At 32.5% G+C, this 19,526-nt stretch overlaps 2 protein-coding genes and 3 non-coding genes across 5 annotated transcripts; 4 read left to right on the top strand and 1 right to left on the bottom strand.

Annotated features, from left to right (window-relative positions):
* The first annotated feature begins 7,183 nt into the window (after positions 1-7,183).
* LOC114174050 (ribose-phosphate pyrophosphokinase 4) lies at positions 7,184-10,683 on the top strand. The gene is made up of 7 exons (XM_028058792.1): positions 7,184-7,689; positions 8,290-8,605; positions 8,733-8,828; positions 9,139-9,207; positions 9,366-9,494; positions 9,620-9,719; positions 10,179-10,683. Exons 1-7 carry the CDS (start codon positions 7,283-7,285, stop codon positions 10,310-10,312), a joined length of 1,251 nt encoding a protein of 416 aa, XP_027914593.1. The 5' UTR covers positions 7,184-7,282; the 3' UTR covers positions 10,313-10,683.
* Positions 10,684-12,483: 1,800 nt separating this feature from the next.
* On the top strand, positions 12,484-12,677 carry LOC114174753. Its single transcript, XR_003602716.1, has one exon. It is a non-coding gene; the product is annotated as a U2 spliceosomal RNA (small nuclear RNA).
* Positions 12,678-13,387: 710 nt separating this feature from the next.
* LOC114174752 lies at positions 13,388-13,582 on the top strand. Its single transcript, XR_003602715.1, has one exon. It is a non-coding gene; the product is annotated as a U2 spliceosomal RNA (small nuclear RNA).
* An 898-nt stretch (positions 13,583-14,480) lies between these two features.
* Positions 14,481-14,674, top strand: LOC114174746. Its single transcript, XR_003602709.1, has one exon. It is a non-coding gene; the product is annotated as a U2 spliceosomal RNA (small nuclear RNA).
* Positions 14,675-16,280: 1,606 nt separating this feature from the next.
* LOC114169326 (uncharacterized protein YuxK) lies at positions 16,281-19,008 on the bottom strand. Its single transcript, XM_028054439.1, has 3 exons — positions 18,689-19,008; positions 17,228-17,395; positions 16,281-16,775 (listed from the first exon to the last, which is right to left on the bottom strand). The coding sequence occupies exons 1-3, from the start codon at positions 18,867-18,869 to the stop codon at positions 16,555-16,557; spliced, it is 570 nt and encodes a 189-aa protein (XP_027910240.1). The 5' UTR covers positions 18,870-19,008; the 3' UTR covers positions 16,281-16,554.
* Positions 19,009-19,526: the final 518 nt, after the last annotated feature.

Raw genomic sequence — 19,526 nt, 5'->3', positions numbered from 1 at the left:
ATGCATTTTTCTACTCTAAATACAGGTTAAACTTTTTTATTGAAAAAAAAAATCCGATAAACTTTTTTATTGAAAAAATAATTGGATATTGACTAATTATAAAAGGAAAAAAACAAATAATTGTATATTGACTAATCTATTACATATTAAGAAAATACGATCTTACCAAAATTATTATATTACCCATTATCTTTTATTCTACGATGCAGCGATATTTCGATTTGGGTCATGTATCTGTGTCTGACACGTATCGTGTCTGATATTTTAGGATATTTTATCAATACTTATCAATGAAGTATCTAATTTATAAAGTTGTAGTATACTACAAAAAAGTATTTGAAATAATGACCAAATTTAGTGACAAAAAATAATTAATCATTATATAGTGACCAAATTGACAACTAAAATAGTTTCAAAAAATTATAATTGGTCTTTAAATTAATATTTAGAATAGTTTCAATTATGAATTAGTTTATAAGTTGGTCACTATCATTAGCTATAAGGTTTTGACTCTAATTAGGGAATTTGGATTCACACAATAACAATCATATAATTGTTATATTTTTTTAAAAAATTATTGTACATTTTTCAATATTTATATATGACGTATCATATCTTATTATTTTGAAAATAAACGTATTGACATATCGGATACGTGTCGTATCCGATACACGTATCGTATTTGTGCATCGTAGGTGGTATATATACACGTGTTGTGGTGGGGTATGTGTTCAAAAGTATTGTTTGTAATAGTGGTTGTTTCTTTGGTACATAAATAAATAAATAATTGAAATAACCGAATGACTTTAATTATTATCATTTTCTAATTCTTTCTTAGTATAAAGGATTAGAACAAACTCACACTACAATAAAATTATTAAATAATAATTAAGTTTAGTAACAAAAAAGTTAGTCACTATAGTGATAAATTTAAATACTAATTGAAAAAATAAAAATTATTGGTTATTGTCATTATTGTAAATAAAAAATTATGATTCATCGTTAAATTGATCACTAATTAATTACAGATTAATATAGAAAGTAATTCCCCTGGTACCCAAAACCTTAATAGTTAATGTTTAGTGATTAATTTATTAATTTATAAACTAATTCTTTTTGTAGTCAAAATCTTGGTATGTAAATTTGAGAGACCAATAATAATTTTTTATTTATAATAGTCACTATTTTAATAACTAATTATTTTTTATTTTGTAAATTAGTATCTAAATTGGTCACTATAATGACTAGCAATTTTGACTCATTAAAATGTGTTGTTAATGTATATTTCTTTTGTTGTGTCAAATTATAACTGAATGGACTATAGGTGGATCTTGTGACAAAATTTAGGGGGTGTCGAAATAAATGATTAAGTATATTTTTAGTCTTAAACTTTGACACCCAAATTGAAAATTGTCACCATCCGAAATTTTAATACAATTTAATTCACAAATTTTATAAATGAATGGATATAATCTTCTTAATTATTGTGTTAAAATTTGTTTATGTATGAAACGCTTTACTAGCAAATATTAAAGTCGGGACGTATTAGAGAGTATAAACAATTCAAATGATAATATGAAATGCATTTGACACTTAAAGAAAACAATGTAATTAGGTTAAAATAATTATATCAATTCATTTTTAAAATTTATGGACAAAAATATATTAAAGTTTTTTATGTGTCAAATGTATTTTCTAACGTATATTAAAGTTAAAATATGATAAACATGACAAACAATTCAAATAATAACATGAAACATTTAAACAAATTGATGTAATTAGGTTAAAGGATTATATCCATTATTTTTAAAATTTGGAAAAAAATATATAAAAATTTTAGACATAGACGAATTTTAATTTTGTATTAAAACTTTGATACTAAAAACATATTAAAATACAAGATAAATATATAAAAGTTTTGAAAGTATCAAATACATAAAATATATTAAAATTAAAAGAATTATATATATATATATATATATATATATATATATATATATATATATATATATATATATATATATATAAAAGAAAAGAAAAATTGGAAGGGGCCATGGCCCCCTGTCATTGCATTCTATACACACTTTTTTTGAAGTCGTTATTCAGATTTGTAATATAGAATCCCTCCACTCAAGCAGAAAAATCTGATTTCAGTGCATCAACCGGAACCACTTAAAAGTATATGAAGTAAGACATTTTAATCAGAGACATTGGGAAAATAACAAAATAACATCAGCTAATGCCTCGACAAAAAAGAAAAAAAAAAACTAAAAACTTAATGTCACAAAAGTTCGTCAATTTTTGCTTTTATAAGAAATAATTATTTATGGTTGACCACAAGTGCATTTAAGAAGTTGAAGATAAAATTCAATTTTAGAAAATGATAATACTTCACAATTATCTATTGTCATTAACCTGAATATTTTGGGATGTCCAAATTTTTGTTAAATCACTTTTTTTTTTGGTTTTAAAATATTAAATTGGTCATCCAATTTTTTTTAGTTCCAAATTAATTTGATTTTGTAAAAATTAATACAATTTGGTCTTTTTAGTTAATTTCTTGAAGCATATCAAAGATTTTTCACTAAAATTGACACTAAGATTATGTTAATTACACTAATAAAGCAAATTATCCTTATTAACAGTTCCAATTTTAATGAAACCTTGATCTGTTTTAAGAAATTTAACGAACAAAACCAAATTGTATGAATTTTTCAAAAATCAGGATAAAATTGTGACTAAAAAAAGTTGGAGGAGCAACTTGTTGTAACGTCTCATTTAATTAATACGCGTAATTAAAAGAAACGCCACTCATAAATAGTATAACAATGCAGTCCTGGGGTCCTTAACGTCACCCCTACCCAAACTGGGAGGCACACCACGATGCCAACAAGAACAGTTGAAAAGTCTAACAAACGAAGTACAGTAATAAAGCATATATCAATACATGGGCCATAGCCCTAAGGAAAAGTGCATCAAGGAACAAGGTCCAGACTACGAAGACTATGCAGCGGAACTATCACCTCCCTGTTGTCCATGGGTGTTCCTCGCATCTGCTCACACCAACAAGTTGATGATCATCGCAAAAGAGAGTACCACACAACAGAACACACAACAATAAAAGTAGGGTAAGCCATAGTATAAAAGATTTCATCCATCAAATCAAATAAAATTTCACAAAAATCATACACCCAAATCAACCAAGCATGTTATGACCTTTCAAGCAATACACTACGACATGACTCGACTCATCCAGATACGTATAGCCTGGTCGGATTCAGCGAATACTTGCACTTATGGTGGATACCTCTGCTCACCCCCGAGCTGCTCACCCTCGAGCTATGTGTCACAAGTGTTACAATGAATCAATTTCCCTAACCACAAGGCTAGGCCTTAATGAATTTCAGCCCTCTTGCTACTCTCACCACAGGAGTCAGTCCGCTCTAGGTGAGACTAACTGACTCCTTAGAGTGTCAGTATGCAACCTTACCTTGAATCCTTACCTAGTTATACAGATGGGGCACCACCATGGACACCCACTAACAGGGGCCATGGAATTACGTCCCGACCACTGAAGCACGACCCGAAAATCCCACCTAGGGATTTCCAAGGAATTACGCACTAACACGGACCAAGCATACCAAATCAATCAATAAATATTAAAGCACATTCATATATACCACACGTACCATCTTTTGATAATTCACCCTTTTTCATTTCTTTCTCAGTGGTTCCATACTCAACCATTTCTCCCCAACCATAGTTACGGGATTTCAGATCATGCCAATACCATGCCACTTTAACACCAACCATCTCATTTAGTTCACATGCTAAGTTCATACCAAACCCATCATCCACAATCCATGAACCATGTCACGCATACATAACATTCCATTATATATTTCTCATCATAGCAATCATACTTAAACAAATACCAATCATCCAAGAGTAACAAAGCATCCCAACAATGCACTGTCTCGCCCAGTCCCTCGCTCAGGCTGAAGGGTCTCGCTCAGGCGAGCCCCCTTCGCCTAGGCGAGGGCTCGAAAAGTGAAATTGGAGCTAACGCGGGATCTCGCTTAGGCGAGACCCCTCTCGCCTGGGCGAGATACTTGCTCGCTCAAAAACTGAGCTGGTCGCCTTGGCAACCTTTCGCGTAAAAGGGGTTTGGACGAGTCCCTGTCTATCTCGCCTAGGCGAGACTGGCTCGCTTGGGCGAGATTAGCAGGTCTCGCCACTATTTTCCTACAACAGTCACCCACACCAAAACCAGAACAAAGCATTCATACGTACACAATTTACATATCATCGCATCAACCACGGGAACTCAAAATAACAGCCAACAACATGGAAACATGTAATATAGTAGTAAGCCAGAGCTTCCCTACCTGGAAATGGGCTCGTACGGGGCTTCGACACTGAACCAAGAGCACAACAGCTCTAGAACCAAACTTGCAAACTGGACAGCGGACAAAAACGAATTATTACAGGGCTTCTAACTTTGACCACGAAAACCATACTAGGAAAGGCGGTAGGGATTAAAAGATACTTACGTGAGTAGAACAATGGCCAAGCTAAACGTGAATCTGAGGAACTTTGGAACCCTAGCAGAAGACGGCAGCAACAGCTCTATGAGGTGTAGTTTCTGTTTACGGAAAATGAGCATAGGTTAGGGTTTGGGGTGGACTAGGTCTGTTTTCCCCTTTCTGGGCCAGCCCTAAGGCCCAATAGTTAAGGCAACCCTAAGAAAAAGGAGCAGAATGAAAAGTGGGCCTTACACTTGCTATTTTTGAATTAAAATAAAAAACAAAAGAGTAAGTAAACCCAACATTATTATATAAAATAGTAAAAACACTATATTTACTTTTTTATTATAGACACTAAATTGAACTAAAAAATAAGGAATGTACACACTTAATTAAACACAAATAACGAATATAAGGACTAAACTGAACAAAAATAAAGAATATAAACACTAAATTGAACACAAATAACAAATATATAGACTACATTGAATAAAAGAAACTAACACAACCACAAACTAACATATACTAACATTAACATGTGGCACAATGCTGACTTGACCATGGATAATTAAAAAAAAAAAAACTAACACATGATATGCATTGTTCAAATACACTAATTATTTAAACACCGTTAGCAAAAAGACCAAATCGACCAAAATTGATGCAAATTATGACCTAATTGAATACAAAACAAAAATGAGAACAAAATTGAAAAAAAATATAGCGAAAATAAAAACCAAAAGAGTATTTGAGCATAGAATAAAATAGAAGTAATTATTCAAATATTATAAGTAAAAGTAAAGTTGCAAAGAAAATGTATGTACATATACTAATTCCAGTCACAAAATTGATAACACACTTAAAAATAGATATGAATATGTAATGTCTAAGTCGATGTGTGACCGACTTAGATGCACGCATTTTACTTCTGACCTAATAAAGATTTGATCCTAAATTCACGTGTAAGAACGAAAGGTGAAAGTACATGTTGTTTGGGCCGACGTATAATCTTGCAGGTCTTACCAGTGATCGTCTATGGAATGAGTTGACAATTATTGGCACGAGATTCATATAGGTCAGTAATTGGGCCGAAATCTATTTTGTAATTAATTTAAATTTTATTATTAGAATCATTGTATAGGAAAAATATTTATTTTTGTAATCTTTCTAATTTGTTATTATTTGTTGTAACTGAAATATTCCTCTTATATTCTTTAGAGAATAAAAACAATTTGCGATTGTTTTTTTTTTTTATAAATAAAAGGATTAACTACTCCATTGGTCATTATTTTTTGTCAAGAAGTGTTAAGTCGGTCATCTAATTTTTTTCGTCTTAATTTGGTCGTGACTTTTTTAATCTAATTCAATTTGGTTATGATTTTTCTAAAAGTGATTCAATTTGGTTTTTTATGCTAGTTTTATAGCAAAACAGGTCAGTCTGATCCATTTTGCCCCGTCTCGCCCTCGGCCCACCAAAAAAAGGTAGGGTCAGACTGATTTGCTAATGAAAAATGAGTCAGAAACTACAACCTGTCTTGCCACTGGGCAGACCTGCCACTTTTATTGTATTTTTTAAATTTTTATTTATAAAATTTGTTTATATATACACTTATAAATAAACATTTAGAACATATTTATTGATATAAATATTTTATAATCTTTTAATTGATCCATTAATATAATTTAATTGAATAAATTAAAAAAATTATTATATTTACTTGTTAAATTACTCTAATATAACAAATAATTGAAACTTAATTGGTAAGTGTCAATGATTCAAATTATAATAGTATTGCATATTTAGATTTATACAAAAACTAAATATAGAAATATTAAAATTTTTAATAATTTTTAATTAAAAAAAACGGGTTTGCGAGGTTGGCTACTAGTTTAGAGAGTTAGAAGGGTTAGGTGGGCCGAACCAAAATGGGCTGGTGGATTGAAAATTCTAACCTGACCCACTCTTTTCATGGCGGTCAGGGCAGACCCGCTTTGACACCCATAATTTTTCACAAATGGTGTTAAAGTTTCACATGTCAATTTTTGTTTTTCTTTTAACTTTTTAAGTTTTATTTACTTTTTACATATGTCACTTCACAATTGTGTTACGTGACAGTGTCAATCAACATGACATGACAACAACAATGTGATAATATGACAATACTTACTATATTTATTATTTAGATTCAATTTAGTTTTAATTTTTGTAATAAATAAAATAATATTACCTTCTTAAATTAAGACATTTTTTATATAAACTTTATATTGATATTTTTTATAACTAACATTTTATTAAATATTTATGAAAATATTTTTAAATTAATTTTATTGTTATTTTTTAACTGAAATGTTTCTTTTATTTTTTTAGAATGAAAATAATTTATAATTGATTTGTTTATAAATAAAATGTTAAGGCGAAGAGACAAATACTTTGTGTAAACAAATATGATATGTTATCTTTCTATTTTCAATTTTCTTATTATTTCTTGTAACAGAATAAAAATAAATTGAAATTGGTTTGGTAATAAATAAATGCTAACTTCCACTAAAAGACGAAATTAATTTAGTCTCAGTGTTATCTACTTTCTGCCAATTTTGTCTTCCCAAGTTCTCACGAATTTTACTAATTATATAATACTGTTTTATGTTTTATCCTTTTGTGAAATACATTATAGTACCAAACATACAAATCTTTTCCAACTGTCCCTAAAGAGAAAGCGATCTTCGAGTGAAGAACAGGACGGTGACCGCCGACAATGGCGGCCACCCCACCCCCTCCGTCTTTTTCGCTTCCATCGAATAAACCTTTCTCACTCAAACGCTCTCACTCTCTGTTTCACCCTTCTAGGAACAACAACAACAACAACAAATCCCTTTTCTCTTTCAATTCGAATCTGAGGTGCGAGATCAAAGGCTTCGAGGGCCATCGCCGCTGGACACTCGACCGTATCTCCGACATGAACAAGGACTCCACCGCTCTCTCCAATTCCAGCACCAACCCTTCTTCTCCATTGGTTTCTGTCTCCGCTGTCACTTCTGCTTCCCAATTACCCACCAAAAATGCCAAAAAGGTTGTTCTTTTCTTCTGCGCCGAGACCAAGGCCCTCGCCGAGAAAATCGCCGCCGACTCTGACGCCATCGAGCTTCGCACCATCTCTTGGGGGTTCGTCCCTTCCCTCTCACGTTGCATTTCTCGCCATGCATGATGCATCCGCTGCTCCTCTCCCTCTGTTTTCTCTGGTTTTGATTTTGACCAATGTGGTGATTTGTGTTTGTTTTTCGTCTAATTTGAGCGTCCCATTCGGGTGAATTGCTCTGTTGTGTTGGAATTGATGTCATGGTGGTGCAATTTAGGAACTTGGAAGTACCCATTACGGTTATATTGTCCCGTTTCTGTATTCCATCAACTTCGAGTGCCCCATTTGCCTAAATTTGTTTGTTGGGTTAGAATTGATGTTTCCGTGGTGGCAATTTAGGAACTTTCATCTCATTCTTTCTTTGTATGATAGGTATTAACTGTGTTATATATTTGCATGCATTAAATGGCTTTTCATTTAGTACTTCCATGGGAATAAGAGCTTTTGTTAGGGAGGATATGGCCTCACACAATGCTGCCACATTGTGAATCTTGATGCCTGAGAATAAAGCTTAAAGCCCGTTTATTCTGGGTTGTAATTTTCTTTTTTCTAGTTAGTTTGCGTTTTGAGTGAATTGTATTGTATGGTTTGTTTCACTGAAGTACTTTGTGCACCTGAAAACTCAGCAAGTTTCCCGATGGCTTCCCCAACATTTTCATTCCTAATGCCCAAGGAATTCGCGGGATGCATGTGGCTTTTCTGGCCTCATTCAGTTCTCCAGCAGTGATTTTTGAGCAGATTCCTGTTATTTATGCATTGCCAAAACTATTCATTGCTTCATTTACCCTTGTCCTTCCGTTTTTCCCAACGGGCACATCAGAGCGTATGGAGGATGAAGGAGATATTGCCACAGCTTTTACTTTGGCCAGACTTTTGTCCAACATACCCATTTCTAGGGGAGGACCTACCAGTCTGGTGACGTTTGACATTCATGCCTTGCAGGTCTAATATTTGTGGAATTGCTTTTAACAATTGTTGTTTTGGGTGGTCTGTCTCATGTTTTCCTTGTCTTTCTTTGTCAGTTGTGAAATTCCTGACTATAATTGTTTGATTATTTGTGGCAATTCAGGAGAGATTCTACTTTGGTGATAACATTTTACCATGCTTTGAGAGTGGGATACCATTGCTGAAAAGAAGGCTCCAGGATCTTCCTGATTCTGATAATGTGAGGATTTCACCTGTATTATTTCTTCTCTTTCAGGCTTTGTTTTACTGTGTAGTTTTCTCATGTGCATGTGAATTTGATAATGGAAATTATGTTTTGACTTAGACACATGAGTAAAGCTCTTCCTAAAAGACTAATCTATTAAGTAGAACTTCATCACAAAGGACTCGCTCATTACAAGTTACTGACTGATCTTTTTTAACTTTGACGTTATAAAAACAGATTGTATATTAGTTATTCAAGTGAATGAGAATCATTTCTTTTATACCATCGCGTAATCGGTAACAACTTTGGTTTTCTTCTTTCACAGATATCAATTGCTTTTCCCGATGATGGTGCATGGAAACGATTTCATAAGCAACTGCAGCATTTTCCAACGGTATTGAATATGGTTAATATATCAAATTTTCTCAACTTCAGTAAAAGTTATAAATATCACACTGGCATCAGTGTTACAGCTACTAATTTGAAGTTTGAAACATTGATTAACTTGCTTTGGTGGTTCCAACTATTAGCACTTACACAATGGACATGCAGATAGTCTGTGCAAAAGTTCGGGAAGGAGAACGAAGGATAGTTCGTATTAAGGAGGGAGACCCTAGGGGTCGTCATGTCGTGATTGTTGATGATTTGGTTCAATCAGGTGGAACTTTGATAGAGTGTCAGGTATACAAATCTGTGTATGCGGATTCTTACATGGCACTGAAGTTGGAATCTTATATAGTTCGAATTATTGTAGCAAATATGCTTTTGTATATACCTTGATAATTCATTGATTTGTCATCTTTCAGAAAGTCTTGGCAGCTCAAGGAGCATCGAAGATTAGTGCTTACGTGACCCATGGCATTTTTCCAAATAATTCATGGTCACGCTTTGGACACGACAATGGGGGTAATGCCTGATTTACTTTGTTCGTTAAGCCATGATCATTGATTTTCTTTGTTATAAAGAAAAATAACTTTATTTGAAGTATTTCTAAATTTATAATACGAATTGATGAACTTGTTATTCATCCCAATATTAGGCGCCACATGTTAACCTGTTTTCTTACATCGACTTGATTTAATTGTATTTCTTACTTCCTTTGGTAGAGTTTCAACATATCAGGAGGAGCAGTTGTTCTTAATCTATCATGAAACCATTCTTGTTGTAATTGAACACTCACAAATCTAGTATTGGTGTCAGGAAACAGTAATTAACATTAAATTCTGTAATGTTAAAAGGAATGTAGAAGATATACTTCCATGTGTTAACAATTGTATTTCATCAAACAATATTCTATGAAGTTAGTGGCTTACTGTTTACACTTTTATTTTCTCACCTTCAACCATTTCTAACTTTCATGCACAGGGCATCCAGAGACTGCATTCACTTACTTCTGGATCACAGATTCATGCCCCTTAACAGTGAAAGAGGTAACGAATAGGCCACCATTTGAGATTCTCAGCCTTGCAAGCTCCATATCTGCCAGTCTTCAAATCTGAAGGGGACATATATAATGTCATTTTCGTTTCATGCTCAAAATAAAACGAAGAAAAAAGAAGAGGTCTTGTTAATAACAATAGTCAAAGTTGAGTTCTAGGACTTCAGGATGTGGCTTATAGAAGAGTTAATAAGACGCCAGGGAGTAAAACCCTCAACTTGATCATCTACTCTTACCACGGTTATTGCTGCGATATCTACCTGGGCTGCATTCATTTATCCAAAGCTTGCTCTTGTGTTATAAATATGTACTCTATCTTGTGGATTTTGGTAGTTTCAGTCGCGTGTATGATCCTGGATGTATGAAACTTTAAGAGACTATTCTGTCTTTGCAAATTAAATAAATTATGATTTCAAATGTCCATCTTTAAAATCTTGCCTGAGCATTTTGAAGATCTATATTCTCAAATTGCCAGAAGAATGCTTCATTTAGTTAATGATTCTTTGAGGTCCTAACATCGGAGGCTGCCATAGATTTGGTTAATGATTGTTTGCACAAGTTTTCCCACCTTATGATTAGCCGGTTGACCAGTATCAACAATGAACTAATGAATGATGAATCTGATATCCAATATTTTAAGATATTTATTAATAAAAAACCAATATTATTTTTATAATAATAATTTATAATTTTTTATGTTAAAATTTTAATATATTTGATTTTAATTTGAATTCAAATAATAATAATTATTATTATATTTATCATATTTTTAAGAGTTTTTATTATTTTTTAATATATGTATATATAGTATTATATCTTATTATTTATAATATACGTGTCGGATATAAGTACAATATTTAAGTACTGTATTTGTGGATCATCTGAACTAATAGAAAGACATAAGAAACTGTATTTGTATGCTTTATTTTACAATGAGTGTATCTTATTTTTATAAACTTTTTATTAAAAATAATAAAACTAAATCAAATGATCAAATATTGAGCCAGTCGTCAGCTTATGATTGCCAATTAATATGAATACCACATGTGAACGATATCTATTGCTATAATGTTTTTTTTTCTTGAAATTATGTCTGATTAAATCATGTATTATATGTGTTATCTATATTTTTATTGAATGAGGTATATTGAACAAATTCCTTTTTTTAAAATATATAGGTTGGGATAGTCTAGAATGTTCTGAAATAATAACTTCTTAGTTTGGTAATTCTAGGATAGGCATGAATGTCAATTGAGATGATTTTTTTTTTCCATTAGAATTTCCAGAAAAAAGAAGAAAAAGATAAAACTCGCATAAATTAATTTTAACCTATGAAAAGTTCATCCGAAAAAGTTCTAAATCATTATTTTAGTAGTCGTTTTGCTATTCATAAAAAAAAAGTAAATCTATTTAATGTCATAAAAATATTAAAAAACAAGTGCTTTATTCCATTGGTAAGTAATAATAATATTTAGAGGAAGTTACATAAGACATGACATAAGTTTGAATGGCATTAGAGTACACAAAGAACAATTCGTATTTCTGTGTACATAAGGACAAGAAAACATAAATATATTGAAGCCGAAGAGGACTATACTAATTTGACAGAAAAATAGGAAATTTGTAAGGCAAACTCAAACCATTCATTTCATTCATTCTAAGGCTAGATAGAATCCACACATTTACAAGTAGGTGGCGGAAGTTTCTTTAAATGTTCACTTATCATAATTAAGCTGCTGCAAACAAATCCAATTTTTTTTATTAAAATTGAAAGTGTCTTGTCATTTTTATTTGAGTAACAAAATGGACTAAGGGAGACTATGTTGCTGAATAATTAACAAAAGTTTTAATTAATGTAAATAAAAATTCATATCAAAACACTAAAAAATACATGAAATATCTTGTACTTCTCTAGCTACAAAATAACTTTCTTTTCATCCAATACTCAGTCCTGTCAGTTTTAAGCATTCATGATGATTGGTAAGTCAGAAGAGTCACCATAGTTTGTGACAGTAACATATCCCAATAAAAAATCTTTGAAAACGTTGTTAGTGGATATAAACTCGTCTTAGTTTCAGGTTGATCAAATATTTGGTACACTCAAATCATACTTTTAAATCTTAAACTCTGTTGCTAGGATTGGCACAATAGATGAAGTCCCACACTTGTCAAAGCATTGAATGACAACTGAAGCAGCAGATATAAAATTTGAACATCTATAATGTTCAAATCATACCTTTCTCGGCCTTTTGGCTAAGATCAAGTGTAGTATCTGTTCTTATCAGTTTAATATCTGATATGTGGACTATATGTTCACACGATATTAAATTTATTTTTCAAGGGAGAGGACCGTCCAAGTAGCTTGCTGCTTAGTTCTCAAGCATCGCCTTTGTTTTGCACTCCTGCAAAGGCCTGGTGCATCCCATCCAAATCAGTTTGAGTTATTTTTGGTTATCAATAGTTTTATTTCTCTTGGTTGTCTGGTTCAGTTGTTTTTTATTTAATGTTACTAGGTTGAAGGGTTTCATAAGTACCTAATTTACTGGGATTTGCTTTATAAGGGAGAGGAATGTTAGAGTATCTGTGTACTTATCTCTCCAGCACAGCCTTTGGTGCATATATTGTTGTTTAGTCTTTAGTTTACATTCTCCATTTAGTTGGGTATCCATAATCATCGGTCAATTATTTATATGGATTTCCTATTATAATCATTGGGTGAATTTAGAGGTTTTGACAGGTGGACATATCTTGATCTGACTTCTGTTGGGCAAACATAATTTAATGTTGAAGTAAAAATACTGGTGAAGAAAAAAGCTCCTCTGGTTGCAACATCACATATTAGAGACACGGACAACATTGGATGCTTGGCTTCACTGGCAGCTGTATAAGTACTTAGTTAAGCCTTAATTAGGCATGAACCAGTGCCATTGGAGAAGAAGTAAGATGGTTGCTTATGAGTAATTTCAAGTTTTATCACATGCCATGAACTCGATTGCTGGTCTAGATTGCAAAGTCTGTTACTGACGTGGTGATTTTGGAGCATCATACTCAATTTATGGAGTCCCACACTTGTCAGAACAATAACAGGTTTCTGAAGTTTGAGATATAAAATTTGAACACTTATAATTTCCAAAGCATACCTTTCTCGGCCTTTTGGCTAAGATCAAGTGTAGTATCTGTTCTTATCAGTTTAATATCTGATATGTGGACTATTAGTTCACACGATATTAAATTCATTTTTTGAGGGAGAGGACCATCAAAGTAGCTTGCTACTTGGTTTCTCGAGCATCGCCTTTGTCTTTCACTGATGCAAAGGTCTGGTGCATCCCACCCAAAATAATTTGAATTATTTGGTCTGTGCTACTAGTACTACTTGTTTTTCTGATTTTGTTTTTCTGATTTTGAGGTTTTCTTTGGGATTTTTATTAGGTGGAAGAGGTTCATAATTGTAACTTGATGGTACTATTGCTTTTCTTATTGTGTGGTTTTGTTGTTTCTTTGGTACTCTCGTAGATGAGTTTTATAATTACCTTATCAATTGGGTTTGTCTATCCTATTTGTTGGTTTATGCTGAAATTATCCAACCATGGAGGACAATTTGCCTTTGAAGATTGTAAAAACTATGTATTTTTCATTTTGTTCTTTGATAATGATTGACTTCTCTTTTGATCAGCCAAGACTTGTCAGGCCCAGGTTGTTAGTAAGATTAGTCCTAGTCGTGGTTTTTCTTCCACAAGGGATCAGTGATGGGCTTGATAAAGTTTCCCGCATATTTATTTGGAGATCCTATTACAAATCAGGTTTCCATTCATAAAGCTGAGAATAGTCTGCAGCTTTTTTTCACTGACATAATTTGTAATTTTCTGAATTTTTTCCATTAACACTTAACCTATATTATATTATATTATATTATATATATAATATTCCAGATAATTAGCATGAAAGATAATTATATAAGAAATATTAAGTTAAACCTTAATTAGGCATGAACCATCCTATTGGAGAAGGATCAACACAATATTAAGTAAAAGATATTTCGAAGGACTAATCATTTCAAGTTTCATTAGACATCACATGAACTCAATTGCTGTTCTAAATTTTGAAAGTCCGTTGATTTCCGGAAATCATGTTGGGAGCATTAATGAAGTTGTGAAGTCCCACACTTGTCAGAGTACTGAAATGTACCTGAAATTTGAGATATAAATTTGAATACTTCAGTAGTATAAGGCATACCTTTCTCGGCCTTTTGGCTAAGATCAAGTGTAGTATCTGTTCTTATCAGTTTAATATTTGATATGTGGACTATTAGTCCACACGATATTAAATTTATTTTTGTAGGGAGAGAACCTTCAAGGTAGCTTGCTACTTGGTTTCTCAAGCATTGCCTTTGTTTTGCACTGATGCAAAGGCTAGTGCATCCCACCCAAAACAATTTAAATTATTTGTTCTGATTTCTGATGGTTTAAACTTGATTATTTGGTCTGATTTCTGATCGATTTAGTTATTTAATTGGTTTGTTTTCAGAATTTTTTGCACTTCTGTAATGACTTGGTGCATCCCATTGTAAAGTTTTGATTTTATTTGATAGTACCAATTTTGTGAGCATTGGTCTTTCTCCTTGGGACTTAATTGCTAAACTATATTTACTATTTGAGTTGAGACTACCAATGGTCTTTCTCATTGAGAAGTTGATTGCTAAATTATATTATGGCTTCTAAGAATCTTGAAGACAAAACCTGTGAGCACATTTTCACTTTTCTTTTTACCGTCTTCTTTTATACATAAAATTTAGAAAACTCAATTACTAGTTAATCTTTAATTATTCTTTATTGTAGTTGCTTAAACAAGAATCATATTTTTTCAACATGTTTAGTAATACTCAAATCAATGTTTATAATGTTACAAAGTTATCAGAAGAGAATAATGGAAGTGACATGGACAGCGTGTTCACTGCACTCAAGGCCACACTTGATGATGCTGAGGAGAAACAATTCTGAAATGAAGCTATCAAGGATTGACTGAGAATGTTAAAAGATACGACTTATGAGATGGATGACATCTTGGACCAGGTACGAAACTCTCACTTATCATCTTTTCATCCTGAGAATGTTGTTTTCCGAAGCAAAATTGCTTGGATAATGAAAAGAACATGTGAGATATTGAAAGACATTGCTGAAGAAACAACTGATTTTCATTTGAGTGAAACTGTTCCATAGAGAAGTGGAGCCAAACCAGTTCATTCGTCACAGAAACCACAAATTATGGAAGAGGAAAAGATATAAATAATTTGCAGACTTTTTTATTAGTGATACTGATGCATCTTATTCTGAGGATTTAGCAGTCCATTAAAAGAAAAAGATATACAAAAAAATTCAGATTTCACTTTGAAGAGAATGACAAAAGCTACTATTGGAGCGGTACCAAGAATGTTAGGAATGGAAATATGAGTTTAAGCACCACATCAATTAAAATGAGACAATACAAGATTTGAAATTCTTTCATTTTTTGTTTAGTAGTAATCACTTTAATTGATGACATACATTAAAAGAGGGAGAAGAACGATATGCAAATTTCAGATTTTCATCAAGTCTGCATTACTGCACAATGTGTTTTATTCAAAAACTGAGACATGTATTGTTTCATTTAATCAGAACTCCGGTCACTTTGAGAGCCTATATTTAAACACTTGTCCCTTTCATTTAAGTTCAGAATGAAGTTTAATATAATAAGGTTTGTCAAATGTAAATTGCAAAGATCAGATATTTGTATTATTTGTTCCTTTGTTTATTGGACCTCATAGGATCCTTTCATCAATCTATTCAAAAGTGGATTTGTATCATTTATTACTCTCTGTATAAACAAGTTTTTATACAGAAATATGAAACTCATAAATGGATAAATGAATTGGTATGAAACTCATAAATGATAGTATTGATAACATCATAATATGCAATCATCCCCTTTTATTCTCTCTGCAGCAAAAAGTGTAAAATGTGGTGCATGACATTACAAATCAATTTGTTACACAACATCATCTAAGGAGTCGAGAATAGGAGGAATGGAATATCTAACTGAATATTGATATTTATGTAATTCTCAAGAACGGTATTCCAAAGTACACTGAAAATTTTGTAATTTGAACAAGGGTAAGTGATTTTGGGTCAAGGACACTATTCGCGAAAGCATTTCAAATTTACAATCTACCATTGTAGAAGATAACAGAAGAAAAAAGTTGTAAGTTGTAAGTGTAAATTGTGACTGATAACAGAAGAAAAAAGTTGTAAGTGTAAAGTGTGGCTAAAACTACAAATCCTGAGCTCGTCTCATGAGTTCTTCCCTATCGATGAAACGCTCAAGCAGATGTTTCTCTCGCAAAACCAAATAATCTTCAGCCCTACCTAACCATTCATATCTTCGTTTTGCTGCATAATCATAGAGAGCATCCCTGAGAGGAGTAGGAATCACCCAGAGTGAGCTTAAAGCAGAGTAAGGTGGTGGTAAGTATGACAGAACTCGCAATGCAGCTGCAGATCATAAATCAATCAGATTGACACAAAACAAAAATCACATACAAAGAGAAGTTTGGTGAAAATATAATTCACAAAGCCTCATTTGTGAAGTATTAATCTAAATATTTGTTCCAGAATTTGCTCTAAACATGATCCAGATTCAGATGCTGTTAGCAACATCACTCTTAATTCAGATTGAGAGTGGCATTCATCATACTACAGAATATGGACTTATCAATTCAACAAAGCAAGAAACTTATCAATGTTCAAAGACCTAAAAACTCAATATACAAAGCAGATCTCATATTGTTCCTTCCAAAGCAACAACAGATCTGGACTAATGCTAAAACTTTATATGCACGCATGTATGCTAAAACTACAGTGATGCAGTAAAATAGTCTAAAGAATGTGAAAAACAACAAAATGGATACCATTGAAGTTAACTAAATGAGTGAGAGCATTCTAACCAGTGGATCCCTGAGAATATTCATTGAGGCCTTCAACAAACAACATTCGCCATATGACATCCTCTCGGTCAAGACCGCAAGCTCTCAAATATGGCTCAGCAGCATCAGATTGAACACAGCAGAATTTGATCCGTTTGTCCTTATCTGCTCTGATTACCCATTTTACTCCTGTCAACACAGAATTATCACAGCCATGAAAATCGTTAACAAGCCTACCAGATTTTAAAAACATCAATCAAAATGCCAATTACTAATTTTGTAACCTCTAGTTTCACCAAGTCTATCTTATAGAGATAGTTTCCTTCCCACAGCTAAACATAACCTCAATAAAGTATTCTTGGAAATTAGGTTTACACCTAACTCAACTCCACAAAATTTCACTTCTAACTTGAGCTTTGCACTGCATTTATATATTCTATTATAGTCAGTCATATTACTAGTTGATGTGAGGCTAAACCACCACCCTTCAAGTTGCAACTAAGGCAACTCTCGAAGAGGCCACAACTAAGACAGGGCTAGGGGTGACAGCAATTAAAGAGACTTTTCAAAAACTATTCCCTAGTCTTTTTAAGACAATGTCCCCAAAAAAATGAAAATAGCTTAGTTGAAAACTCACCGATAAGTTGAAATTGATTGTCAGATCCTAATATAACAATGTAGATGTTCAAAGGATGAACAAACAAGGGTCACCAATGGCTCCGACATCATCTTATCATCTTCAATCCCTATTACATGGGATATTCAAATTGTCATCTATCATACCAATTAAAGTAAACTGCGTTCTTCAATTCGACGCCTGAGCTAAGAATACTCCTACCAATTTGTCTCTATTTGAGCGCAAGGAATCTGAATAAACTAAACTGAATCATTACACACAAAATACAACAGACACCATTTAGCATTCAATAAAGAAGCAAAGAGCTGAAAACTCCAGACTGATAAAAACCATAAAACATACAAAGAAAGATCCACCTCACACTGAGACAAAAAATAAACTAACAGGAACGCGATGAAATTCAAAAAGAATTGGAATATTTGTGGCATGTGCTCAATTTCTTAAAGAACAGTCAGTGACAGAAATCTTGGACGTGATTTATACTGCAATGTCAAGATTTTGGGAGCCTCCGAACTGCAATTGCAGTCACATCAAACGCATTCGTCTGCATACAATTCCCTCAACTTCGAGAATCACAACGAAATCGAGTCGAGACCCTATAAGCAATTCAAAACCTAGACCAACCTAGTAGAATGCTTAGTTTTTTTTTTTTTTTTTTTTTGAACGTTAGATATATTAACCTTTCCAAATTTTCGTGTTCTAAGAGCATCCCCAATACGAAAGGTGGGATCTTTATTCTAACCAAGGCAGCCAACAAGCAAAAGCACACACCCCAAGAGTTGGATCACACGAAACACGACACCCCATGAACTGAATACAGAGTAATGACAGTGAAGAATGAATACCTCGGTGGCAGAAGAGGGAAACGGCGTCGTACAGCAGAACTCTGGGCTGCAGCAGAGTGGGGATGACGCCCTTCCAATTCGAAGATACAGAGCTGAAACAGCGCAATCCATTACACCACCGTCTCTCTATTTGCATCTTTATTACGCTTGTGAGTTCTCTCTTCATTCTAACATTCATCATCCTCTTGCACTCCCTCTGCGTGTAGAAAAGTTTCAACCTTGGGTTTTGGGTTCAACACTGTGTCTCCTCCTGTTCTAAACTGAAAAACTAAATTACACTGTGTTTAAATATGCCACTTTCTTAACTGATGTTTAAATATAGACATCATCAAAATATAAATAAATTGGAGTCTCAACCTATAAAAGTTACAAATTCCTAAAAAAGTTGCAGGTCTTGCTCAATCTTGACTAAATATATAAAATAAAGTAAATCAACGAAGAAAGGTAACTTTGAGTGCAGAAGGAAATAGACATAACTATTATGTAGAAAAATCTGTAATAGATATTCATCTTGCTCAAATTAAGTTAGGCTTTACCTGTGAAAGTCTCAAGTTATGAATTATTTCAAAAATGTCTTTTATACCTAATATTTAACTTATTTAAATAAATATTTTTACTAGCATTATTGTTATTATTATTATTATTATTTATAATTATATTAAATATTTTATAACATTAAAATAATATACTTATTTGTCAAGTATGTTATAACCTACATATAAAAAAACATGTTTACCAAAAAGATAGAGTTATTCACTGTTTATCGATTTTATTAAAAATAGTTTTTTAAATAAGCAATTTATTATGTGTATATTGTATGTACATAATTATAATAATA

The sequence above is a fragment of the Vigna unguiculata genome, chromosome 2, assembly GCF_004118075.2.
Source record: "Vigna unguiculata cultivar IT97K-499-35 chromosome 2, ASM411807v1, whole genome shotgun sequence".
Taxonomy (NCBI): domain Eukaryota; kingdom Viridiplantae; phylum Streptophyta; class Magnoliopsida; order Fabales; family Fabaceae; genus Vigna; species Vigna unguiculata.
The sequence above is the reverse complement of the archived record's forward strand: the minus strand, read 5'-3'. Positions and strand labels throughout refer to the sequence as shown.